This window comes from Pundamilia nyererei, unplaced genomic scaffold (assembly GCF_000239375.1).
Source record: "Pundamilia nyererei isolate P.nyererei 1_Seehausen unplaced genomic scaffold, PunNye1.0 scaffold00027, whole genome shotgun sequence".
NCBI lineage: Eukaryota > Metazoa > Chordata > Actinopteri > Cichliformes > Cichlidae > Pundamilia > Pundamilia nyererei.
In genome coordinates this window covers 351,867-376,833 of record NW_005187428.1, presented here as the reverse complement: position 1 = coordinate 376,833, position 24,967 = coordinate 351,867, and the positions used below count along the sequence as shown (strand labels likewise).

The 24,967-nt window shown below is 39.9% G+C and overlaps 4 protein-coding genes across 8 annotated transcripts in view; 2 read left to right on the top strand and 2 right to left on the bottom strand.

Moving 5' to 3' along the window:
• The first annotated feature begins 1,339 nt into the window (after positions 1-1,339).
• clpxb (caseinolytic mitochondrial matrix peptidase chaperone subunit Xb) lies at positions 1,340-11,463 on the top strand. 3 transcript variants are annotated; one of them, XM_013909588.1, is made up of 16 exons: positions 1,340-1,471; positions 1,672-1,710; positions 2,186-2,261; positions 2,983-3,143; positions 3,253-3,367; positions 4,821-4,975; positions 5,089-5,248; positions 6,349-6,390; positions 7,021-7,197; positions 7,308-7,472; positions 8,400-8,488; positions 8,757-8,921; positions 9,022-9,321; positions 9,673-9,765; positions 9,855-9,961; positions 10,083-11,463. In XM_013909588.1, exons 3-16 carry the CDS (start codon positions 2,207-2,209, stop codon positions 10,171-10,173), a joined length of 1,875 nt encoding a protein of 624 aa, XP_013765042.1. In that variant the 5' UTR covers positions 1,340-1,471; positions 1,672-1,710; positions 2,186-2,206; the 3' UTR covers positions 10,174-11,463. The 3 variants fall into 3 exon arrangements, with proteins under 3 accessions (XP_013765042.1, XP_005728039.1, XP_005728038.1); XM_005727981.1 differs by lacking the exons at positions 1,340-1,471; positions 1,672-1,710 and adding an exon at positions 1,835-1,924; XM_005727982.2 differs by lacking the exons at positions 1,340-1,471; positions 6,349-6,390 and having other exon boundaries at positions 1,480-1,710.
• Positions 11,464-12,248: 785 nt separating this feature from the next.
• Positions 12,249-16,017, top strand: LOC102198673 (ubiquitin-associated protein 1-like). Of its 2 annotated transcripts, XM_005727978.2 has the most exons (6): positions 12,249-12,333; positions 12,413-12,562; positions 13,081-13,728; positions 13,826-13,996; positions 15,483-15,584; positions 15,670-16,017. In XM_005727978.2, exons 2-6 carry the CDS (start codon positions 12,440-12,442, stop codon positions 15,802-15,804), a joined length of 1,179 nt encoding a protein of 392 aa, XP_005728035.1. In that variant the 5' UTR covers positions 12,249-12,333; positions 12,413-12,439; the 3' UTR covers positions 15,805-16,017. The 2 variants fall into 2 exon arrangements, with proteins under 2 accessions (XP_005728035.1, XP_005728036.1); XM_005727979.2 differs by lacking the exon at positions 12,413-12,562 and having other exon boundaries at positions 12,264-12,333.
• Positions 16,018-16,082: 65 nt separating this feature from the next.
• Positions 16,083-22,772, bottom strand: LOC102197920 (protein regulator of cytokinesis 1-like). Of its 2 annotated transcripts, none has more exons than XM_005727975.1 (14): positions 22,572-22,772; positions 21,593-21,725; positions 21,378-21,500; positions 21,038-21,271; positions 20,791-20,961; positions 20,558-20,707; positions 20,298-20,445; positions 20,064-20,200; positions 19,879-19,974; positions 18,952-19,098; positions 18,729-18,839; positions 17,872-17,979; positions 17,308-17,484; positions 16,083-16,457 (listed from the first exon to the last, which is right to left on the bottom strand). In XM_005727975.1, the coding sequence occupies exons 1-14, from the start codon at positions 22,580-22,582 to the stop codon at positions 16,386-16,388; spliced, it is 1,818 nt and encodes a 605-aa protein (XP_005728032.1). In that variant the 5' UTR covers positions 22,583-22,772; the 3' UTR covers positions 16,083-16,385. The 2 variants fall into 2 exon arrangements, with proteins under 2 accessions (XP_005728032.1, XP_005728033.1); XM_005727976.1 differs by having other exon boundaries at positions 17,375-17,484.
• A 530-nt stretch (positions 22,773-23,302) lies between these two features.
• Positions 23,303-24,967, bottom strand: part of spi1a (Spi-1 proto-oncogene a) — a 3,347-nt gene continuing 1,682 nt past the window's right edge. The window contains exons 4-5 of the mRNA XM_005728238.1: positions 24,003-24,173; positions 23,303-23,903 (exon numbers count right to left, since the gene is read on the bottom strand). Coding sequence (XP_005728295.1) covers positions 23,593-23,903; positions 24,003-24,173 — 482 coding nt within the window. The 3' untranslated portion in view covers positions 23,303-23,592. The remainder of the gene's footprint in view (positions 23,904-24,002; positions 24,174-24,967) is intronic.

The window sequence follows — 24,967 nt, the reverse complement described above, 5'->3', positions numbered from 1 at the left end:
TTTATATAGGACTGCACAGTATTTTTTAACCCTCTGGCCCTTCCACTACATATAGACAGACAAATGGCCCTAACTTTCAGTGGCTCTGGGTTACAGAGGCGGACACATATCACAAGAATCCATAAGTGATGTACTGAACTATAAAATCGCAAACACTATTGGATAGCGCAACAGGAAATACACAAATTAACAAGAACACTGCACAGTATCAAGAACAAAGACAAAATAGTGCATATTTGCCAATAACACGGGTGATGTCAAACCTAGCCCATATTTCTGAGAGTATTTCTTCATTTCTTTCTTTGTTTAAAGTTACATGCATTTGGCTGCGGTCGTGAGGTCTCAGAATCTGCTATGTGAGCAAAAAAGAGTGACAAGACCACAGAATCGACGGCTAATAACATCACGGAGAAGCTCGCAGCTATTAACGGGAGATTGAGAGACCAGTGTCGGAGTGTTAAAAACAGCTTGAAATTCTCAAGTACCATCATAATGCGGCTACCCCTTCGGCGCCAGCTGTGGGCTCAAGGCCGGAGCTCAAGGCCAGAGCTCAAGGCTGGAACCGAACAAAAACTCCCTGATAACGACTTGGTTGAGTCTGTTCCTTCCCATTCCCTACAAGGCCACCTGGGTTGGCTGGAAGACTGTTTACTTAGCCTGGCAGGGCGAAGGACACTGTCTCAGCTGAACTATGGACACGCACACACATACTGATGCTGATAAGCACTCACTGACGCATCACCCTCCCTACCCCGGATCCAATGCCACCTCCAACGCTTACCTCCCCCATGATGTGGACATCGGGTCAGCTGGAGGCGCAGTCGAGAGATTGCAGCGGTCCCAGATCAGATGTACACACTGGAACTCTTTCCCATGTTGCTTGTCTGTGTTTATTGTGTTATGGTGTGTTGATACCTGTGCATTCCTGTATTATCCTTTTGTGTTGCACATTTCAATGTTTTTTTTCCCTCGCTACCTGGCCTGACCTGTCTCCCCAATGTGATGTTTGTATTGTATGTACGGTCGGCAAGGTCTGTCATCTCGGTTGTGGGCAAAAGACCTGCAACTGACAAATAAAGGCTATCTCATCTCATCTCATCACATGCATTAAAATGTCAAACTAACTCTCATGAGTACCAAGGCTGTGTTAAACTTCTACATAATAATGCATACTGAATCTGAACTGAGCCTATCAAATAACAAAGTGTGACTGAAACGACTGTTAACAGGTTATAATGCTAGATGTGATATGTCCCTTAACTACCAAACGCAACTTAATTTCACAATATCTTTGTTAACGTTGCATATTACTATGTTGTCATGAACGCACCACGAATCGCGCTATGTTTGAGCAGATCTCAAAATATCTGGATGGGTTTTGAATGCGCTGGCACGAATGAATCCACCATGCTGCTGACACCTTGCACACTGTTTTAACGCTTCCTTTGGGGAAGGCTAGTTCGCTAGCCGGGTAACCAACCTAATAACCTAGCTCATAACAGCAGGCGTTACATCACTTTAGTTCGTGTCACACCTGTGAAATAACGGTCTAAAGAAGTTGACACTTTTCAGTCCACGTAACAGGCACTGTGGCATTAGCATGACACACTGACCTTTCTAGCTGTAACAAACGTGCAGAAGCTTTAGTGATTTATCAAATTTGTGTTTCAGAGAGGGGCTGTCAAGACGCGACTGCTTTCAACGCGCACTGTGAGTAAAACTGGAAAGCTAGTTAAATGTTGCTTTGTGTTTCGTAGTTAGTAGTTTTAAATAAGCTGGGAACGATACATGCAAATTTGTTTTTCTTAGGAGTCACTCTGCCTCTTAGCTCTGCAGCGTCGGCTGCTTGTCATTTCCTCTAGAAGAAAACGCTTAGTGAATTTTGTTAAGGCCTAGCATGCGAAGCTAACAGTTACCTATTTAGGTAAGCTAACTAGATAGAGTGTTCATAAAGGGTACCTTTATAGCATTAGCATTGCGTGATAGCTTAAAATACCAACACCTTTTCGTGTGGTGTACGGTGTAAATATTTAGACTGTAGTGGCGACTATCTAGTCTCGTCAACGAGCTGCTGTGCTAATGCTAACTGTGACGTTGGAGTATTGAGGCGTTAAACCGGCCTGTCTTATTCAGCGCAGTCTGTTAGCTGCACGATGCTAACTTGACACTTTTTTGTTTGTTTAAGGAGTTTGAGACAGAAGAAAAGATGTCCTGTCCATGTGCTTCGGCTGCCAGGTTGTTCCTAAACACTGCTAACAGAGGTACGAAAGGGAAGACGCACACACTCCCTGCCCTACAGCTGCGTTAAGCTGCATGACATTGAGCTATTTGCTTCAACTTGTGGAATCAGGGCCCCAGCTGACCTAGATCACTGTTTGTTATGACAGTTCTGTAGCTAACGTCAACAGGAGGTAAAAAGGTAATTCATGACAGTTTAGAAGCTAAAGTTAGGACAATGTTGTCACATCACCTACGTTTTCGTATTTCAGATTTTAGACCAACAATACATATGATTTCATGACAAACAACAAAAACATAAGGAGCGATTTTACCCCATGTAAATACAATGCTTGCATCAGACCGTGAAGTACTGCTCTTAATAATATACATGAAATAGAAATATGGTCTTTGGTATTATGGTATTTATGCATTATGTAGCCTTATAACATGTAATATTAGACATGTTGTTAAAATGCCCCTTTTTAAATCTTTAAACGTTTCTAAAAAACATTTTGGTTTTACTTTTAAGCTTTATTTGCCCATTTCCCAGACACACGTGAAGCCTAATTGAAAACTAAAAGAAAATTTAAGTGAAAATATTATGCCCTCTTCCCCCAAAATTAATGCTAAGGACACTATGCATTGTATAGGAAAACGCAATTAAAATCATATGTAAATGTCATTAGTTTTCAGACTTATGGCTGATAGAAATCTAAAGGGATGTTGCTTTTTTAAAATTTTTAAAAAATTTTTTTTAAACAGGACTGTCGTGCTCTCGGATTCAGTTGTTTTTTCTGAGTCGTCACGGGTTTCGAGAAACTCATTTGCCTCCTCGAGTACGTGTGAGGTCGTTTTCAGAGACCTCTGTCTGTTATGGCTCTAAAGATGGGACAACCAAGGATGGTGGAAGTGATGGTGGAAAGGTAATCTTTATTTGCAACATTTTGTAAATGTGGACGTACACAACCTAGTTAAAGCAGTGGATGATAATACTTTAATTTAACACGTGCTAACACAGTTGTTTTTACACAGAAGAGCCTCAGTGAGGGGAAGAGAATGTCTGGCTCCGGAGGATCGGGTAAGGGTGGAAGCCAGCTACGCTGCCCTAAGTGTGGGGACCCCTGCACACATGTAGAGACCTTTGTATGTGAGTTCACATATTACTCTTCAACAATTATTTACAAATGGTCTAACTGTTGAATGATGTCATGTCATGTTGTGTCAGTTGTGGAAATGTTTGTGTCCCAGATGTTTTCTTACGATATAAAGTTGTTGTTTACCAGTTGTTAAAAAAAACAAACCAAAGTAAATAAACTGATTATAAATAAATACATGGTATTATCACTGCTAGAAAACTAATGGTTGCTGAATAAATGGTTGCTGTTACTGGATTCCTCTCAACATGGATGATGAGCAGGGAGAAAAAAAGATGAATTAGACGTCACTTAAATTCATGATTTAGTGTTAAAACATGTTAACATCAACTTTCATATTTCTCTGTTACACAGACCTTTGTGCATGGAAATAACTATAAACACTACTGTAAACACAGGAGATGAATAGTGCACCACAAACCACCACTTCAAGTATTTTCCTGGCACAGCTTGTCAAAATAAAGATGTGGATATAAACTGTGTAATGTCGGTTTTATTGCTGTCTCAGGAATGTTTTAGAGTTTGCGGTGCCACATAAACATTTTGACTCATTGCTTTAAACCAAGAGGGGCTGTTAGGATTGTTGGATGTGTGAGAAACATCTTGGACACGGGTATATTTGTTTTTACGACTTTCTGACTTTAAATCGGCCAATCATAGTGAGTACTATCAATTAAAAATCACATTTACATCAGCTGCACCTGCTTTATTAATTTTTGCCAATCTAAATCTACAATACACTTTCCAGACAGAGAAGTGGTTTATGATGTACAGTTCGTGAGCTGTTTAACAATTTATCCTCTTATAGACCACAGGGAAAAGGCGGAGGTTTGTTTTGATGCTCAAATTAAAACAAAAATAAAAGCTTGAGAATCAGGTGTTCCAGTTAGGAGGATAAAACCTGAGTTGCAGGTAATAAAGGTCTTTATAAACAAAGGCCTAAGAAAAATCAATATCTGGGTTTTCATTATTTCTCAGTAAGACAAACAAATGCAGAAAATGTTGAGCTTTTCCTGTTGTCTAGGGGTGGATGGTCGACACCACACTAGTCAGTCAACACATCTCAGAAATATTCATGAACTATCTATAGCTTACAGAGGAAATGAATATGAGCAGCTACAGGAAATCTGATGGGGTTATTGGGGAGTTTATTTTCTTAAGCCTGTAATGCATGCGATGAAGAGAACTGCTTGTTATGTGTTAGATTGTGATTGTCCTTAACTGGATCTTAAATGAGCATGTGTTGACTGTTATTGGTAATCAAAGCTGAACAGTATTTAAAACAACGAAGGATCAAAAACATAAGGTGCAGTTTTTCACTTTTTCCAGTTTAGGTTTCAGCATCAGTGGGATTAATGCATAAATTTATGTTGAAGTGTCTTTAAAAATTGCTTCAGCTTGGTTTAAAAAATGTCTTTAATACTGTATGTGGTGTTTTTTTTGTAGCATCAACACGATTTGTTAAATGTGAGAAATGTCATCACTTCTTCGTGGTGCTGTCTGAAACTGACTCTAAGAAAGGGCTAAACAAAGAGCCAGAATCTGCTGCGGAGGCAGTGAAACTGGCATTTGCACAGAAACCTCCTCCACCTCCAAAGAAGGTAAGAAACTGAAGCAGGAAACAATTTGTCAAAACAAGCTTTTAACATTCGATTGGGAATTTGATTGTGTTTTTCTCCTGTTGTGAAAGATTTTTTTTTTTTTTCCTTCCCAGATATATGCCTATCTTGACAAGTATGTGGTTGGCCAGTCCTATGCAAAAAAAGTGTTGGCAGTTGCTGTTTATAATCACTATAAGCGCATCTACAATAACATCCCCTCTGGGAGCCGACAGCAGGTGGAGGTGGAAAAACAGCCATCTTTAACACCTCGTGGTTAGTGTCAGTCTTCTCTGCAGACACGGCATCATTCTGCATCTAAGGATTTGTTTCAAATAATATCGACCATTACTGTCTGATGGAAACCATACTTGATTTTATCTATTTATTTATTTTTTAAAGCTTATGAAAGTCCTTTTTCGGTATTGGTAGATAGTGCCGAGCTTAGTCAAATTTTGGGTGAAATTCTTGTCTTCATTTAACAGCAGAAACACGATCCATAAATGAACAAGAGCTGAAATGTAATATGAATCTTTAAAAAAATTTTTTTTTTTTAATGATTTCAAAACTAAACCTCAAAGTGAAAATAGGCTGTGCTGAATGTCTGTCAAACTTGGAGTAGAGAATTAGTGAATTCTAAGTTGAATTTGGACACAGCAACAGTATGTCCTAAAAGCAAAGCTCATTTAAATAAGCTGGTCATAAATTAACAAAATATGATCATGCAAGTTTTCACTTTGAAATGTGTTCATGCAAATGCCAAAATAAATAAGCAGACTTTAATGTTTGCCACATTGAAAACAATAATGGTAAATGGCCTGCATTTGTATAGCGCTTGTCTAGTCCCTAAGGACCCCAAAGCGCTTCACACTACATTCAGTCATTCACCCATTCACAAGCTACATTGTAGCCACAGCTGCCCTGGGGCGCACTGACAGAGGCGAGGCTGCCGGGCACTGGCGCCACCGGGCCCTCTGACCACCACCAGTAGGCAAACACGGGGTTAGTATCTTGCCCAAGGATATTTGGCATGCAGCCAGGAGGCAGCCTGGGATTGAACCACCAACCTTCTGATTAGTGGCTGACCTGCTCTGCCACCTGAGCTACAGCCACCCCCAATATTAAGTATTGAAAACAATATTAATATTTGCATGTTAAGAGTATCAACGGTTCCTCTTTAAACGTCCTTACAAATAACCGTAGAGAGGTTACAGCTGTGGCCTTAAGTTATAATCTGTATTATTTGGCATTTGTTCAATATTTATCATATGATTTCATAAAGCTCTTTTTCAGCGACCGCATTGATAATGTTATAATGGTAATATAGCGATATTAGTATTAATATTGATTTAAGCACTTTCACCCTCTCCCTGTAGAGCTAGAGATGAGAAGACGAGAGGATGAATACAGGTTCACAAGTAAGTGACTGTCCTACTCGCTGTTGTCTTTTAGCACTTTTGAAGTCACTTAATCAGCAGTTTGTTGTTTTTAAATTGTGCAAATGCCAAAGTGTACAGACCGCTGTGACAGTCAAGGGTTTGTTTTGCCTTTTTCAGAGAGATTACATTTTTTATGCATTTATGGCCGTGTCCAATTTAAAAAATGATGAACTTTGAACTAAAATGATTAAGGAATTTTGTCAACATCAGATAGTAGGGTATATTTCCAGTTTTTAACGGTGACCTTTTGTATAAAATAAAACCTAGAAATTGAACCAGTAAAATTACACTTTTCAATGATTGACAGACCAGACAAGCAGATGAAGTTGACCTTTGACCGACTTTCAGATGTTTGCTAATTTTAGTTGAGCTGTTCTCAGTAAGTCACAGTGACACTGAACAGGGTGTGTGTATTTTTAGCCCATGTATGGGAACTGTTACTCTACACAAATGGTTGCATTCATGATCAGTGAATGGCATATTTGTCTAACAGTGACTCAAAGGAATCCATTACATCATTGCATTGCATTTTAGTGATTTATGAAGCATAGAGTTTTTACAGTTCTTTTTAGTAATGAGGTGACCTGTCCGGTTGGCTTGTTGTTCCAGAGCTGTTGCAGATTGCAGGAATCAGCCCTCATGGAAATGCTCTCGGGGCGTCCATGCAGCAGCAGGCGAGCCAACAGGCACCTCAGGAAAGGAGAGGTGGGGAAGTGTTGGACTCTACACACACTGAGATTAAACTGGAGAAGAGCAACATTATTCTGCTTGGTCCAACTGGTTCAGGTAAGTTTGGTTTGTAATACTTTTAAGCTGATTCTGTCAGATACACTGTGCAATGTGTTTGTATTATGTCCTTCTCCAGACAATTTTATGATTCACATAAATTTTCACAGGAAAGACATTGTTGGCGCAGACACTGGCACGTTGTCTGGATGTTCCATTTGCAATTTGCGACTGCACCACACTAACTCAAGCTGGATACGTGGGAGAGGACATCGAGTCGGTTATTGCCAAGCTCCTGCAAGATGCCAACTACTCAGTGGAAAAAGCACAGCAAGGTGGGCAGAGGGACTTTATTTACAGAAGGAGTTTCCAGTGTCAGAATGATACGTATGTTTACTAAGTAAGAAACTGCCTGTTTTGAAAACACTGAGCACAAGCAGCAAGCACCAGCAGTATCTAACACAAACATAATCTCGTTCCTCCCCCTCACATCCACCCAACTGTTTCTTTAATGTTAACATGCAATTAATAATAATATTTCATTTGATATAGGAAGTCTCAAATCATTACCTAAAATTAAGACAAGTGTTGGATTAATGAGCAAATATTTGAATGTTACAATGTTTACCATACAAACCATTGTTGTACAAATTAATGTACCTGATTATTTACAGATTCATTTATGGTGACCCTAAAAGAAAGCAATCACAGTGGTATTTTATAAAAACAAGGCCTCAACTGCGAGGCCAAAACTCAGTAGTAATTAGATTAGAGGACTGGGAGTAGATAAGATTAGAGTATAAACAAATTAAAATGGTACCATAGGACTCTTGTATGGAAAATCACTTTGTGAAGCTTAATCATTGAGAAGATTAATGCTGTTTCATTTTCATATACATTACTGAATTACTCTGCTACAGCACATCTAAAAACTGGAATGCTTTTTTTCATGTTGCATCCTTTACTGTGCTAAAGAATGTGTTTATGGCTTTACTATGTTGAATATACTGACAAGAAGAGGAACAGGTTTAAATTAATTGGATTTCAGGTTAAATTAACAAGTTAGCTTACACATGTACTGTACTCTGCACTGCATGTTTCCAAGCTTTCAGCATGAATACTGGTGAGGTGTATGCACCAGAAAGCATGAAATTGGAAGAAAATACTAAGCAGTTATCCACAGAAAGCTCATCAAAGACAAGAAGTGTCTCAGGCAGTGTCTTTGTAAGACATTAAGCTTTGTTCTCCTGTTTCATGTGCAGGTATTGTGTTTCTGGATGAGGTTGACAAGATTGGCAGTGTTCCTGGAATCCATCAGCTGAGAGATGTGGGTGGTGAGGGAGTTCAGCAGGTTAGTGTGCAAACTTTATGCAGCAGTTTGTTTAAAGGCTGCAACAAATTATTTTTGATTATACTTTTATTTAATTTAGAGATCATATGTTCGATTTATTCCTCCTTGTTAAAGTTTTAGGACAGCCCAGGTTTTTTTTTTTTGGTTTGTTTTGTGCGAACACAGACAGATTTTGTTTACATTTATGACCTTGTGGTTTTCTGTTTGTTGTCCTTTTCATTCTGTATTGGTCAACTGAGACTTACATTCACTTTTTCTGCTCTGTCAGGGTTTACTTAAACTTCTGGAGGGTACAGTTGTCAACGTTCCTGAGAAAAACTCCAGGAAACTGAGAGGAGAAACTGTGCAGGTCGACACAACAAACATACTCTTTGTTGCATCTGGTGCCTTTAATGGACTTGACAGAATCATTAGCAGAAGAAAGAATGAAAAGGTAAACTTGACAAGGCTCAGATGTATTGCACGCCAGCAGGTGTTCAGCCTGTTTGTTATTCCTGCCTTTAAAATGTTCCTTGTGTTTCATATCTGTCCAGTATTTGGGTTTTGGAACTCCCTCTAACCTGGGGAAAGGGCGCCGCGCAGCTGCTGCTGCAGATCTGGCAAACACCAGCGGCGAGACAGACACCGTAGCAGAGATCGAGGAGAAGGACAGGCTGCTGAAGCATGTCGAGGCCAGGGATCTAATTGAGTTTGGAATGATCCCAGAGTTTGTTGGCCGTCTTCCCGTTATCGTTCCTCTGCACAGCTTGGATGAAGACACGCTTGTCCGGATCTTGACTGAACCACGCAATGCTGTAGTGCCCCAGTACCAGGCTCTGTTCAGCATGGACAAAGTAGGAGTTCTAATATTGTAGTTGCTGCAACGCTGTGTGGGTGGTGGAGGTAGACATTCTCATATTTGGGCTGCTGTGTTTGCACAGTAAGGTTTTCTTGAGTCAAAATACAGCAGTGTCCTCTCAAATATCTGCACACAGTCCTTTTATTTATAATACAAACACTTTCCAGAGAGTAATCTGATGCATGTACTTTCTTGTTTCACTGGTACCAAAAAATCATGTCTCTCTAAACACAGCCTCTATTTCTTTTGTTAGATCAATGTACAGAAACATAATACATTTGTGTTTGTGACTTAAATGACTTGATTTTTAGAATTAAAATTAAATGGTCAATATCTTTTGTTTCAGTGTGATCTCAATGTGACTCAGGATGCCTTGAGGGCAATAGCAAGAATGGCTTTGGAGAGGAAAACTGGAGCTCGTGGCCTCAGATCCATCATGGTATGTGATTTTTACAGAAGGTGCCAAACTTAGGTTTTTATTTTTTTGTTGTGGTGTGGTGTAAAGTGAAAACTTGTCTTCATGCACAGGAAAAACTCCTCCTTGAGCCCATGTTTGAGGTGCCCCACTCTGACATCATGGCTGTTGAGCTGGACAAAGATGTTGTCCAAGGAAAATCCCAACCCAGATATGTCAGGTCAGTACCTCTCCTCACAGTTTCGGGGTAGATGGGTGATGCTAGAGATCAGTTTTCTTACACAGAGTACATGGCGACTCAGTAACTGAAACTCGACCTGCATCCTTTATTTGAATTTCAGAACTCCTGCCAAGGATTCGGCAGAAGAGGAATACGACTCTGGCATCGAGGAGGACAACTGGCCTAGGCAGGCAGACGCTGCTAACAACTGAACCATTTTACCCTAAAGGCCACGCTGTCGCAAATCATTAGATCACTATGAACCTTTTGGATACCACGTTTGGTACCAACTCTTTTATTAAAGCCCCTGACGAATAAGCTGTGGACACTGGTGGGGAGGGTTTTTGTGATGAAGTTAAGAGAGTGTAACAGCCTTGGGTCCTGTGCATCAGATGTAGATTCTATAGTGGTGCACTCACAGGGTGGACCTTAAAATATTTCAATCTCTGGGGATTGTTAACATTTTATCTATATAAAGATAATGAAATTTTATTCATGGAAATATTTGTAGCTAGTTTGTTTTTCCTTTTTGTAGTGAGGGGTTGTAATGGCAAGGGAAGCAAATGGAAATTATGGGATCATACTGTACACTTGCAAACATGGGATGCTGAGAAAAGAAAGACCCGATATGATGTTAACATGTTAGCTGATGCCTCATCAGGGCATCATATTCCATGAGCACATCAATATTTTTGATGTTTTCTTTTTCCTTTACCACCATTGTAATAATGGTGCTCACAGTGAAATCAGCTGTAAATGTTTAGGCACGCTGCTTAGGTAGCATTTGTAAGCAGTTTGTATGACATGACCTCTAATTATTAAAACATATTGTGAGGTATAATGCACCAGCACACTAATTACAGCAGGTGAGACACAATGGTGACCTTTTAAACAGCCAGAATGGTTATTTTCAGTTTTTGGCTTCCTCCTTTAGCACACTTTTTAGGGAATGTATAAGTGTTTACTTACAGACCTCTGTCTCACAGAGGGCTGTTTCACAAAGCTGGTTAGCCGGGTCACTTTGAAGTATCAGTGAAATAGCTTCTGAAGTTTTGTTTTATAAAAACTGAACCGTGTTCAGATGCTCTCTTTCCTGTTAATGCTGGCTGCCTCTCCAAACCTGCATTGTCAAACACCCCTCAGAGCAGCATGGATATTTTTTATTTTCCTTGTGGTTGCCTGGTTGGTTGTTGGAAGCTCACCTTACCTTTAGTGATGTAATATCCTGTTACTAAATGGTACCTCAGTACACGTCTGTAATCAAGCCTCTACTTAAATGCTCTGACTGAACCATGCTGCTGCTGTCTTTAAAATGCTGTTTGTGCTTTCAAACTAGATTAAACTAGATTTGTTCCCCCCTTTGCTTGAAGCTTCATTTTATTTTACTAAAGTTTTCAGAGGTCTGTTACAGAACCTGTACCCCCCTACCCCCAAAATATTGTGAATCTTAAATTTATTGTGATTGTTTAAAGTGTACAAATAAAATGTATATCTCGGTACAATTTTTTTTAATTGTTCTTTCATTCTCATTTAAGTTTGAGGTGCGAATAAATGAATGCAACAGACATCACAAGGTTGCGATGCACTGTTAGGCTGTCACCTTTATGTAATCAGCTAATCTCTGGAAAGTATTGTGCTGTGCTTTGTTTCCTGATACCTCAGCATTTCCCTAATCCTCCTCCTAGTACACAGGAAAGTCACAAAGTGTCCGTACAAAGTCTTTAGTGTGGCCTTGAATACAGATGGAAAATGATACAATCTGCTGAAAGGGATAAAATAGTGAAGTTTTAATAATAATACTTATAAATGTTAGAGACAACTGTATTTGTTTTTCAAAATATAATATGTACAATATGTTTTGGTGTTATATGGTTTAATTTTGATATATTTCTAATGGCTGTATGACTGTGGGATTAACCTCCTAGGACCTGGCGTCCACATATGTGGACATCACATTTTGGGTTATTTAGACCAACATACTCAATTTTGCTCTACAAGGGCCTGATATCCACTTACGAGGACATTATACTGCTACTGTTCTAAAATTTTAAACGAATATCTTCATTTGTGGCTCTTATTTTTCTAAAAACAAAAATAAGGTTAAAAAAAAGAATCTGGTAATTCTTTGTTTTTACATTCATCGGGCCCCAATATGCCCAAATATCAAAGAGAAATTAAAAATGCATGCCGTTTAAGAGTTCGGGTCTTAGGAGGTTAAAGCAGGCACCTGAGGTATTGGTAAACAAACTCAATGATGTCAGAGGCTTAGTGGCGAAGGGGTTTATTGCGTCTGCTGTCTGTGAGTCATTTACTCCAAACACTTGCCGATTGTTTCAGAGGACCGTGGACCTGGAAGAACATATCTGACCAAGGTAAAAATTTCAAAAGGTAAAACTTTCTTTTAAAACTTAAAGCTGAAGATACAGGAGATCTTCATGTCTTCTGATGCAGGTTGGTGATTTGAAACATTTGGTGGTGATGAACATGCTGGAAGATGTCCCGTTTCAGACCGAGCTGGGTCCACTGGAGGAAGAAATGCAGCTGTTGCCTGCTCCAGACATTACTCTACCAGACTGCCGACAGATAATGAAGGAAACTGAGGTCAAACATTAAAAAAACATTTCAAAAAATTTCTCAATATAGAGCCTGTGTGTTCTTTCTTGTTCAGTATCTGCTTGCAATTTTACTTTCTCAGTTTAATTACTTTAAAATCCAGGGTTTGAGTTTTGGAGTTTAGCAAAGCTTTTTTTTTCTTTCCTTTCTTCATTTTAATGCACTTCTGAAGTTACAGATTCTAATAAGAGTTTAAACAGTGCTGAAGACAATGTTCTCCTGAAACAATATGCACACTGTAATGAAGGATTAAGTTCAAATAAAAGAGCTAGATTGGGTTTTTACTGTGAAGTTGAAAATGGTTTTTATTGCACCTTATTAACATTACTGGTATAGGTCTTTTTCCCCTGGAAGAAAAGCACAGGTTGTATGATAAAATTAGTATATTTAGGGTCATGTCCACACTTGAATACTACACAGTTATTACGGTTTTTAGTAACCTCCACACCTGTAAATGTCAGCTGTGAAAAAGGCTAATGCTCCAAATCTTTATAATTTTTCTGCAGTACGGATTCAACCTGGAGAGATGGATTTTAACTGGCCAGCAGCCAGTCTGCCAGGCTCCATCCTGCCCACCTTACTGGTTGATGTTCAGCAGCCCTAAGGAGAGTCACAGAGTCACTCCCAGGAGCAGCGATCAGTGGGTCCCCAACCCTCGGCCCCGCAGCCACAGCTTGAACTCTGCAGACGCTCACTGGCTGCGCCATCGCACCGTCAAGTTCCTCGTATCTGACTCTGATGATGAAGATGGTTATCATGAGGACAATGAAATGTCCTCTACTGAAGATGCCCCTCACCTCATCAATTGCAGGGAGCGGCCCCGGAGCGCTTCACTCAAAGGCCCAATCTCCAGAGTCAAAGACATGCACTTTGTTGCTTCCCCTCACAACTGTAAGACTGGCTCAGCTCAGTGTTTCAGAGGTCACAGGGGCACGTCTTCTCCCCAAGAGTGCAGACAGCCTCTGCGTGTGCTCGAGCAGCACAGATCACAGCAAGCCAGCCCGCTCCCTCAGGGCCAGAGGAACATCAAGAAGAGGCAGCGCTATTCAGGCAGGAAGTTCTCCCAAAACACACCACCTGCTGGACCTTCCCCACCGAGGCAGCAACAACGACCCTCCTCTGCAGGGCCCGTTTTAAAAAACCGCAGAAAGACGGTTGGTTTTTCTGAGAGCGTCACATAACAATATAATACTTGAAGCAGGTAAAGCTGTTTTCTATTATTTGTGCCTGGTCTTCTCTTGTCATCATCAGGTTCTGACGAGCGGTGCGTCTCGGGGGGTTTTCTTCGACTGTGCAGCAGAGCTTTTGACAGCCCTCAGCCAGGAAGAGAGAGAGTTACTTGAAACAATCACTGAGAAAGGCTACCCTTTAAGAACAGCTATTCTGGCGCTGCAGAAGACAGGCTATAGGAGCCCTGAAAAGGTACGTAACACACTGGGGCTAGAACATGCCGTTTAATGATTGCATTTTTCTACGAAACTGTGAACTCTTAAGTCTGACTGAGTAAATTCTGACTCGAAATTAAAACTTTTAGGATAGAGCGGCACAGTGATACAGTAGTTAGCACCAAGAAGGTTCAAATCTACTAGCCAGCTGGAGCCTTTTGTGTTGAGTTTACATGTTCTCCTGCCTGTGTGGGTTCTCTGGCTTCTTTGCACAGTCCAAATACCTGCATGTTGGGTTAATATGTGAATCTAAATTGGCCATAGGTGTGAAAGTGAGCATGAATGGTATCTGTCTCTTTGTTAGCCCAGCATCACAGTTATGAGTGGTGGGATAAGATATATGCTATTCTATTTTAATTAAAGACACTGGGCATCAAGTCTGGCCTCAGGTGCTCTTACTACTGAAAGGCCCCAAGGTATATGTCGAGTCCCCAATATGCTTCAATCAATCATTCAGTCCAGGTTTGGAGGACTGTGTTTAAAATCTGGAGGCAGAAGGGTACAAGTTAGTTGGGAGACATCTATAGAGGGCTAGCTTGCCCCTTTCCAAAAATTACAGAAGACATTCAAGCTTTCCATTGAAAAACTGAAAGACGTGCGCAAACTTGAGACATGTATCCTTTTTAAAGATGAACAGAAGCCCAGCCACGCGGTCTTGGATGGTCTCCTGAAAATTAAGCTATTTTCCAAATGAGCTGTGTCTCAACTCTACAGCATCCAACCAAATGTAAATGATCCATCCTCAGTCATTCCAGGCAGATTGGCATGTAAAACTGGATTGGTAAACATTCACAGTATCTCTATAAATGCTCAGCACACCTCAATTCAAAGCTGTCCATACTTCTATCCAATTAGATTAAGTAAAATATTCAAAGGCACTTCACCTCTGTGTGTAAATTTTTGAACAGAGCAAGGAACCCTATCTAATGAGTTCAACAAGTTACAGTAACAGTTTATAGACGTTTTGGGGTAACTAATTTGAGTTTTTCCACCAAGGCATTAAATAGGGAACCAATCACCATGAAATTGGTGATCAAAATAAATCTTTATTCTATCCATTGTCCTGTGGATTAACAATATCACATTGTACTATGAATACTTATAACTCAAGTAATGCTTTTTCTGAGCCGCCACCAATGGTGTTTGTTTTGTATAAATGCGTTTTTTAAGTATTTAAAAACCAATACACACATACTTGAAAAAAAAAAAAAAAGTAATGGCATCAGAAGAAAGAAGAGGTTAAAGAAAATACAGCAATCACAATTATCCCTCACCTCATTTGCAATACTTGGCAAACCAATGTTTTTCTAATGCATTACCGGTAAACATAAAACACATCTGTAAAGTAATAGTATGTAGGTCAAGCTATATCCTGTATTCACATTCCCAAACGTTAATGAATAGACTTCATAAAATTGTACACAAAAATGGATAAAATTCATGCTTTTTCCTGCTATCGACAGGTGTTAAAATATCTGGTTACCTGTGATCGTCTGTGTCAGCTGGGTTATGACCAAGCACAGGTGGAAGAGGCTTTGGAGATGTTTCAGAACTGTGAAAGCAAGGTAAATCCAGTTTTTCCAAGTCAGCACCTGTCACACACTATTGTACCTTGACGTGAAGGAGCAAAACAATATCTTCTTTTTCCAGGCTGCTGAGTTCCTACGCCTGTTGGCTCAGTTTAACGAGATGGGCTTCCAGCAAAGCGCAATCAAAGAAGTGCTGCTTGTTAATGAAAATCACCGTGAGAGGGCTCTTGAGGAGCTCATGACACGCATGGCTTAAATAAGTCATCACATTTCCAGTGAAAAGAAGGGAAGGACTTTTACATCCACTCACTAGAATAGCACTCGTGAGAGCTCAGTTCCTCCAGACCAGTCTCCTACCTATAGTTTTATAGAAAGAACAATACTTTACAATTACAATGATAACTCTGGCAAGGATTTACCTCTGGCTGAAATCAAATACTGCGTTTTGGCTTACACTCAGCTGAAGTAAAACCATGTTCAGCTGAAAAATTAGGGGCAGGAATGATGGGAAAATAATAGCCACAGAGAACAAACTGCTTTTAAAACGTTTATTTACAGATCATGGTGCCACTTTCCAATTTAGTAAAACAGTAGTGCCGTAGATAACAGATAATATTTAATCTAAGCCAAAATAGGATCAAATAAAAAGACATCGTAAAACTTTTAAAATGCCAGAGAAATGCAAAGAGCAGAGGAAACCCTGGAAAAAATTCTAATAAAGAGAAATGTTGACAAAATATTTACAGTTTTTTGTAAGAAGTTCCCTCTTGTTCATTGTGTCACCAAACTACCCCTGAGGTGGGCGACCCTCTGTGCCAGAGCAGCTCTGTTGAACCATCACTGATGACTGACAGTCGAGTTCAGCAGTCCTGACTTTACATTCGATTTAGAAGACTTCGTGAGGTCCCTCTGTAAGAAACAGTCCAAATTAATGTTTTCATATTTTAAAAAAAGAAGAAAAAAAAAGATCAAAGGTAAAATATTTGTGTATCAACATGGTTTTCTCACATGACAAATTAAGTAGATGTATTCACTTTGGAAACCTTTAACCTCATGATGACCAGATTTGAGTCATGTGGTGGAAAGTTTTAGCTGCAGCTCAGACAAATAAGTCATTGAAACTTTGGCATGACAGGATTTCTTTTTTTTTTTTTGATTTATAAGTTATAGCACAGGGCCGTAGCCATTTCAATATTTTTTTCATAAGACCTAGTGTACTTTGACTTTTTTAATTTATACATTCATTGTAGACAGATTCTTTTGGCTGTCCCTTTATTAACAGGGGGTTGCCTCAGTGGATGAATCAGTAACTTTGATTGTATGCCGGCTGCCCCTTCTGACGCAATCCCCCTGCCCGCTCTCCCAGTGGATGTGTCAAACACTATATGTATACTTATATGTAAAAGGTGGTGGTTTGTGTAAATCTCAATACAAATAATCAACATTTTCTATATATTAATTACTGCTGACTGTATGACGAAATTTGGAATAAATGTATTCAAACATTAAAAGATGGCAGACAGCTTTGTTTCTTAAAGTCTTGTCATCATGTTATAAATGATTTTTGTAGCTTTTTCTTTGCATCACAACTGCATAATGTGGGAATTTCATCTGCATTATAAAATACATGTATACCCACATAGCAAGAAATTAAATAAGTTGTACATTTGGTCGTAAACTTAAACTGTGAGCCAAATGTTTAGTCTTACAATAATCTTTACCACTGAGTTGACTAAACAGATGTAAAAACCCCATTTACCGCAAATTCCGAATAGGAGCCAGCAATAGAGTTAAAGGTGAAGGTGTGATCTTGAGTATCCTGAGACCTTAGTGGTGTGCCACTTGGAGTGTTTCTATTAAGGTGGGAGATATTTTCCTTGTTTCGCTCTAGCGCACGGGGTGCCTTTCCATGTCCAGGGGTTCGCAGGCCAAGACCCTACAATGAGACCAACTAGAATGATGATGTGTCTTGGCAAGCCCTTTCATTTTAAAGACTATATAGGACATTATGACAGATGAGCACTTTCACTGTGTCCAATATCTTGACATACAAAATAATGCATTTGATATTATGTATATTTATCTTAGTTAACGACACTGGACTTGACTAGTTGGGTAGAATGATTATCAGTGTCAACGTCTGCATCATATTCAGAGCACACTAAACTCAAACGTTGACCAACATTGAGTCTAGATACAAACTAATGTAAGAGGTTTTACCGTTTCAATATGAAAATAATGATGATCAAACCTGTCTAAGATACTGAACAAGCCAATCTAATCCTGATGGTTTGACTGTCAAAAACAACATGAAGCACAATACCTTGCTAGCAGACAACGGTGGTTTCTGGGTGGACGACAGGCACATGGTCCCACTGAGGCCTGAACTCAGGAAGCTGGTTGGAGTGGAGAAAGTTGAGGTGCCATTGAGCTGAGTGGACAGGGGACACAGGTGTTTCAGTCAGTGCTCATGTTTGACATTAACACAGTTACAGAAAAACCACAGAAATATTTTTCTTCTTCAGCTCTCAGCGAAGGCGGTCGCACTTTTCTCCTCTCCTCCTCACCCTTATCTTCCCTACTTAGCCTCTATGTCCTTGTCTTGTGTGCATTACTTTCCCTGGAATAGCCTCCCACTGTCGTTCTCTAAAACCTAAAAGAGAATTATGGATTTGATCAATTGGTCTCTGAATGCTATTGACACCCTTTTCTCAACGAGAAGTCTGGGCTCGGGAGAGCCTGAGTGCCCTGGAGGGACTTTCCCTGCCGGATACACGATGGACGGGTGGCAGAACTGGAGGATCATGTGCCTGGCGGGACTGTCTATCGAGGACGCTGAAGATATCTATTCGGAACCGTGATAACAGGGTTCATGCTGATCGGAGTTGACTTAGCCCTGGTTTATCGGAGAAATAAGAGCGGAACCGGCTGTTCAAACCCCCCCAAGCCTGCCCGCTGGAATCGAAATGGAACGAGGCGCAACCTCTCACTGTCCCACTATAGTGTACATTTCAATGTTTTTTTCTCTGATTCTACCAATCTCCGACCTGTATCCCCATGTAATGTTTGTGCTATATGTGTAAGGTGGGGGTGGGTCCCATTTCACTGCAGGGCAACCTGCATGTGACGAATAAAGCTTTGATTGATTGAGAAAAACCACAGAAATATCTACCCATTTACCTTTTTCATTTTTCCAGGTGTTGGAGTCCCTCCTATCCGCCTTTTAGACGGGGTTTTCGCCATCGTTCCATACAGCATTTCCTCTTGCATCTGCTTAGTTTTCTTCATTTGCTATTTTCCAAAGAACAATGCATTTAAAGAAAAAAAAAATGCACTGGCAAAACTACTGCTACAGGGAAGTGAAAGTCACGACAGAGTGTGTCACAGCAATAACCTCACATACCCTTTCAAGCTTCTCCTTCTCCTTTTCATTGTGGTGTTGATCCCACTGCTGCTGCACATAATCGAGGAATTTCTGTCCATTCACCAGAAAATCTTTGCCATGCTCCTGCTCCCAAACGTCGATTTGGGCTTTCAGACTCTTTTCCAACTGAAAACAAGTATAAGTTTTTATGTTGTCACAAAAAGGGGCCTTATTACATTTACTTCTCTTATATGTACACTTTAAAAAAAAAAACAGACACCACTGTGAAACAATACCAATACTTAATAATGAGGAGGGAGTCTAATGTGAGAAAAATCCCTGTGAGCCAAAACTCAAGGCTTCAAACTGCACTCAACTGGTTTTTTAAAGACCGTGTGGGCCTGAAGTAAGGTAGGAAAGATTACATCCAGTCATCACGGACATAATGTCAGAGTAATTTTGAGCATTTAATGATTTGCTGTGAACGGTTCTTTTTCCAGAGAAAATCCCAAAGCAGTTGAACTCACACGATATACAGTTGACCATAGACTGCAAGGCAGAAATGCAGTGCCACCCACCAGAGGCCCTTTGCTGCATGTGTCCCCTGACTAGGCTATCTAAATAAAGCCCATTTTGAACAGCAAAATGCGCATTTTTGGATTAGTAGAGCTCAGCCGATTCCCTTTTAGCAGCTTCTGCACTGACAGTGGACTTTCAGATTACATCAATTTCTGAAATGCTTTTGATGAACAGACATATGCACCTGAACCAGAGAGTGACAGTCATTTAATATCCCCATCTGTTGGACAAAACCTGCAATACAGCAATGGAGTTTTTCTTCATCTCCTTTTATTTGCCAATTCATCAAATATGACATCTTTGAAATGTCTTCTAAGAGAATATCTTACAGGCTGGCATCTGCTTACAGTAATGCTATATTTACTGAAGCAGCATAGAAATTCTCACCTTAGGCAAACTTTTCTGCAGGTCAGTTCTCTGCTTCTCTTCTTTCAGAAGGTTCCCACCCCTGTTGTTGAATCTTGAAGGGTCATTAGCCTTTTTCTAAAAGGGGAAGCATACAGCCACATGTCACCATGCCCAGAGATAAGCATTTTAAAAGCTTCCACAAAAAACTTAGAGACAGCACTCACGTCAAGCTCCAAGTACAACGTCCAGTTGTCCTGCCATTTAGTGACTCCCTCAAAGAGATCTTTGTGGTCCTCATAACACTTCTTCAAGGTCGTGATCTTAGCCTCATGTAGATTGAGGAGCTCTTCTGTGAAATCATCTGAGTAAAGAAAAGATGTACCAGAACAGTAACGCCCTCTGTGACTTTTGGTGCATATGTTTAAAATAAAGCAGTCGTTATTAAAACAGACATTCACCATCATGATATGGAGCAAAAGCTTGTTGCTGTTCGGGGCTGTAGAAACATTTATTCCATAGGAGGGCGATCTCTGCTCGGATGGCCTCAATGACACTTTGCATGCTCTGCATTTTCAGCACCTCTAGACGCTGGACCTCGGCCTGGAGCTGGAAACACAGGATACACATTATCAGAACCTTTTACGAGGGCTTAGAGGATCTGGGTGGAAAGTAAACAGACACATTATTTAAAATTATAAATCAAAAGGTAGGTTTGTACCGCTTCCATGTTTCTTTTCTTTGTGTTGATCATATGCTCTGAGAAAATTTCCCTGTCCTCTTGGGGAATCTGAAGCCGTTCCCAGAGCACCTGGATCTTAGTGCGGTAACCTGAACAAAGGAGCTCATTCTCAGCCTTGCGATTTTGCAACTGGAAGAAGAAGAAATCAACCATGTTATTCTATGCAATACCGTAGACGGATCATATTAGAAAAGGAAAGATCACAAACTCACTTGACCGAGGAGGAGTTTGAGAGCAGCAATGTTGTCATTCGACAGGCAAAATGCCTCTTCATCCTCACAAATCACATCAGTCTCAAAACTCGTCTCTGGCTGCTGCTCCAGATCATCCATGCATACAATGATCTCCTTTTTGATGCTCACAAATTCCTTGCGACGATGCTCCTGTAGTGACGAGACAGGTTACAAACCAAAAGCAAAAACTGTAATATTAAAGAAACAAACAGAAAATCAAAAACACCTTCTCTTTGGTGAGATCATCAACGTAGGCCCGATAGCTCTCTAGCTGTGTCAATGATGGAACAGAGTCCTGGTTGATGCAAAATGGGGTAGTGCACATAACATCACACAGCTCTCGGTCTTTGACAACGAGGCCTTTAAGCTCTTCCATTCTTTGCTTTTTGTGCTCCTTCATCACCTCCAGATGTGTGCGGCAGTTCTTCTCCATCTGCAACATGCTGCAGCCATCCTCCTCCTGCAAAGAAATCCAAAAGGTAAGGCCTAACACAGATCGTCTTGTTGGTTATAAAAAAAACAACAACAAAAAAACCCACTCAGACACACTTCTCAAATGTAAATACCTCAAAAGGGGCCATCTGAAGCTCACTATACAAAATACTGAGTTCCTTGTGACAAGACTCTATACTTTTGAGTACTCTCTTCTTGAGCTCCTCTTCTTCTGCAATCATGAGGTCCAGCAAACCCTGAAGGCAAGAAAAACCAAAGAGGCAATTGTATGATTAGTCCTACAAGGCCAAAGGGTACCATAATGTACACCAGTGTCAGAAGAACTCACTTTAATGTGCTTGTGAACATCATTGGTTCTTTGTAGGCGCTGCTCTTCAGGAATCCCTATCTCTTCCCAAATATCCTGCAACCTGACCAGGGCTCTGTTCAGGTAGGCAACAGACTCAGCAGCATGGACTTCACTGGAAGAGAACCAGATCCTCAAGTTTGTTAAGATACACTTTACCACAAAAGTTGAGCAATTCCTTTGTTGCAGCAGTTCAAAAATAAGCTAAATACAAAAAACAAACAAACAAAAAACATAACAAAATGGCATAAAAAAGTAGAAAGGTATACATTTCAATGAAATAAAATACAACATGACAACGCAATACAAGTAAAATTTTAATTTCATGAAGTAAAAATAAAGTTCAAGAGCTCATCAAACGGAAAAACGTATCCGCTCACAGGTTCAGGGTAACCGAGTGTAAAGTGTGGTGGATACTGTAATAAAATAAGCTGGTGTACACAGAGGTTACGGGTGTGTATTCGGGGCTAACAATCAAATCAGACAGGTTTCACTGGGTTTTTCCTGACTCAAAGTGGCCCTCGGGGTGGGTGGGGGGCGGCCTGTACGTTAGCAGGACTTTGATATTTTAACTAGTGTTTCAATTACTCAAAATGTAAACAAAAAAGTATATTATTTTATACTACAGTAAGCCAGGGATTTTAAAACCAGACAGGAAACAGCTGTGTTAGCACCCGCAAAACCAGACGCAACAGCCCTTCCACCATCGACCGAGCAAACTAACATTTAAATAGTTGCAGACGGCGTAGCATATCCGTGGTATCCCTAATCCTGAATAATATGAGTGACCAAAAAAACCCAAATAGTAATGACAGCATAACCTAACGACTGCTCCGTCTCAATGTGTGAAACAGGCCGTGCGACCTTTCTCACAATTAACATTAAATGCTAAAGCTAATCAGCAAGTTTAGAACACAACTTACATAAACCGCTAAGAATTATATTTATATTCAGTACTAACCTCACTCTCATTTCGCCACCGCAGACAATTGAAATATTTTAAAAAGAATCGTCCTGTTCCTGCAGACGGTCTTTTGACTCCTCAAATAAAAAAAATCTAGGCTAAAGTCAGTATAGTTGCCCGACTGCCCGTTCGTTTGTCGAGTGCATTTGAAATTTGGACCGAAACAATGCTTGGACTCTGATTGGCCGGTGAAATGACGTAAGCGGAAATAGCTGTGGAGCGGAACCAGAGAACTTGTAAAATAAAAGCTTATGCTGTATGTGCAACTTCTCCCACTTGTCCAAACGCGGGGCTGCAGCAGTCTTCAGCAAGAGGTAAATGGGGATACATTGCTTTAATGATTCATACAAAAGTGTTTGAAATGTCTGCAACAAACAAAATAAAACAAAACAAAGAAAAATAAAAGTCCTTCCTCTTAAATAGCCAGGTATAAGGACTATACTGACGAGTGAAGAAAAAGTTTTGTCCAAGGAAGGACGTTACATAGGTACAGACTAAATACACCTTTATAATTTACTCGCAGGTCATTTCGTAGCAACTATTGTACTTAATCTTTTGCACGAAGAGTGTTGTCGCGACATCTATTTAATTTAATATTCTAATGAGTTCTCTATCTTTCCAGAGAGGGACAGCTCTATTCTGCCTTTTTAACAAGGCTAGGAAGATTTTTATTTTAAGGAGTAAAACACATTTTTTGTTTGTTCAAAGACAGACCCAGTTCATTTGAATAATTTGACAAAAATAGCAGAGCATTATATTTATTTACAGCATTCAGAAAATTACAATATGCATTTTTAAAACATTTATTTGCAGCTGTCACTGATCTTTTACTCTTAGTTTTGTTCTTATTCACCCATAATTTGAGTTTAAAATTAAGCTGTTTATATAGACATTAGCAAATGTCACAGATTACAAATAAATAAGGAAGGAAACATGGTAGAAAAACAAACTGAAATTGTAAATCTACAGAGAAAATTTGAGTAGTTTAGCATGATTAAAGACAGCGTTTGTTCCCTTGTCATTGAGGGTACTGACGTGAATATAAGTTTCTCAACACATTCTCACTGAACTGGTAGGTTAGCTTCTTCTTCACTTTTTTAATCTCTCCGGTTTTACCATAGTTTCTCAGAGCTCGAGCCATTTTCTGGTAGGTCATTTTTTTGCGGTTTCCTTTCTGAATACCCCAGTGGTTCGCCAGGGCTTCCTTGTGTTTGGTGGAGAACTGGAAGATGCCCTTGTCCTGGTCCACCCACCAGATACTCTCACTCATGTCGCCGTTTCTTAGCATGTCCAGGAGGAACTGGTACAGACGGATTTTCTTCTTGTTGTCTGGAGTGGAAAGTATAAGAATTGCTAAAGCAATTTTATTCAGTTTACAAGGTTTATGACTGAATGTAAGAAAAAAAAAAGAGGTTTGAAAATACCCACTAGTGTCTCTCCTGAAGGAAGAAGGGTTATGACCTTCATATTCATCCTCGCCCTCTGATACCTCAAGTGGTGGACTGATTCCTCTCTGGTCCTCCTCTGAGTAGTACTGTCCAGGTGAGGCCGAAGGCGGGTACTGGTAGCACAGGGGTGAGGTGTAATATGGGATCTTTAGGGGAAATTTAAAGCATGTTTATGCACAGAAGTGACAGACCGGGCAACATTTTTTGTTTTGCAGTTATTCATCACCTGACATTTTCATTTAAACTCAGTCATTGTGTTAAAAGAGGAAGTTGCCGTGCCAGAATTAGAATTCAGTGCTCAGCAGTACCCAACAGTGCAGATGACATTTCAGAGGAAATATCCCAGACTGTCCACATCATGTGCTGTATTTGTGTAGATAAAATCACATTATAATCTTCTAAATCCCCGATTCAGTTCACAGCAGCACAGTTTGTTTTCATTTCTTGGCAGCAGTTGAATGATTCTGAAAGTCAGGAGCACGTACAGTTTATATACACAGTTATGTGTGAAATGGCTAATCCATTTGTTGATTAATCTGTCAACTAAATATGTTCATTACAAGTGTGTAGTAGAAAAATACCAAATATTGTCTGGTCTTCTTGGCCTGTGATTCTGCTTGGAGTATAGAAAATTGTTATAGGCAATTTTCTGACATTATGTAGGCTTCATAGTGAACGTGACCCTTACATGAGGAACATTTTAATGTCAAATGGATCAGAGTAAAGTCAAATAATTTACTGTTACTTCAGACACGGCTGTGTTCAAGACAGTGAGAATAATTACCAAAGCTTTAGGGTTTTTTTTTCTTTTTTCTGAGTTTCTTTTAATGTTTGAGGTCTTTTTAAAGACTCCAGTAAATGTATTCTCCCTCAGGGAAGAAATAATGAGCAATCAGACTGATGTGAGTCACGCAGTGTAGTAACAGTTGAGTAAATGTTTTTTTT

Bases quoted from the DNA above. Each gene is read 5' to 3' on its own strand.
- clpxb (XM_013909588.1), top strand. From the start codon at position 2,207: ATGTCCTGTCCATGTGCTTCGGCTGCCAGGTTGTTCCTAAACACTGCT. The intron at 5,249-6,348 runs GTTAGTGTCAGT...CTCTCCCTGTAG, and splicing joins GCCATCTTTAACACCTCGTG to AGCTAGAGATGAGAAGACGA. The intron at 7,198-7,307 runs GTAAGTTTGGTT...AAATTTTCACAG, and splicing joins GCTTGGTCCAACTGGTTCAG to GAAAGACATTGTTGGCGCAG.
- LOC102198673 (XM_005727978.2), top strand. From the start codon at position 12,440: ATGAACATGCTGGAAGATGTCCCGTTTCAGACCGAGCTGGGTCCACTG. The intron at 12,563-13,080 runs GTCAAACATTAA...ATTTTTCTGCAG, and splicing joins AGATAATGAAGGAAACTGAG to TACGGATTCAACCTGGAGAG. The intron at 15,585-15,669 runs GTAAATCCAGTT...TTCTTTTTCCAG, and splicing joins TTCAGAACTGTGAAAGCAAG to GCTGCTGAGTTCCTACGCCT.
- LOC102197920 (XM_005727975.1), bottom strand. The intron at 20,708-20,790 runs GTGAGTTTGTGA...TTCTTCTTCCAG, and splicing joins TCAAACTCCTCCTCGGTCAA to TTGCAAAATCGCAAGGCTGA. The intron at 17,980-18,728 runs GTAAATGGGTAG...CTGTCCACTCAG, and splicing joins CACCTGGAAAAATGAAAAAG to CTCAATGGCACCTCAACTTT.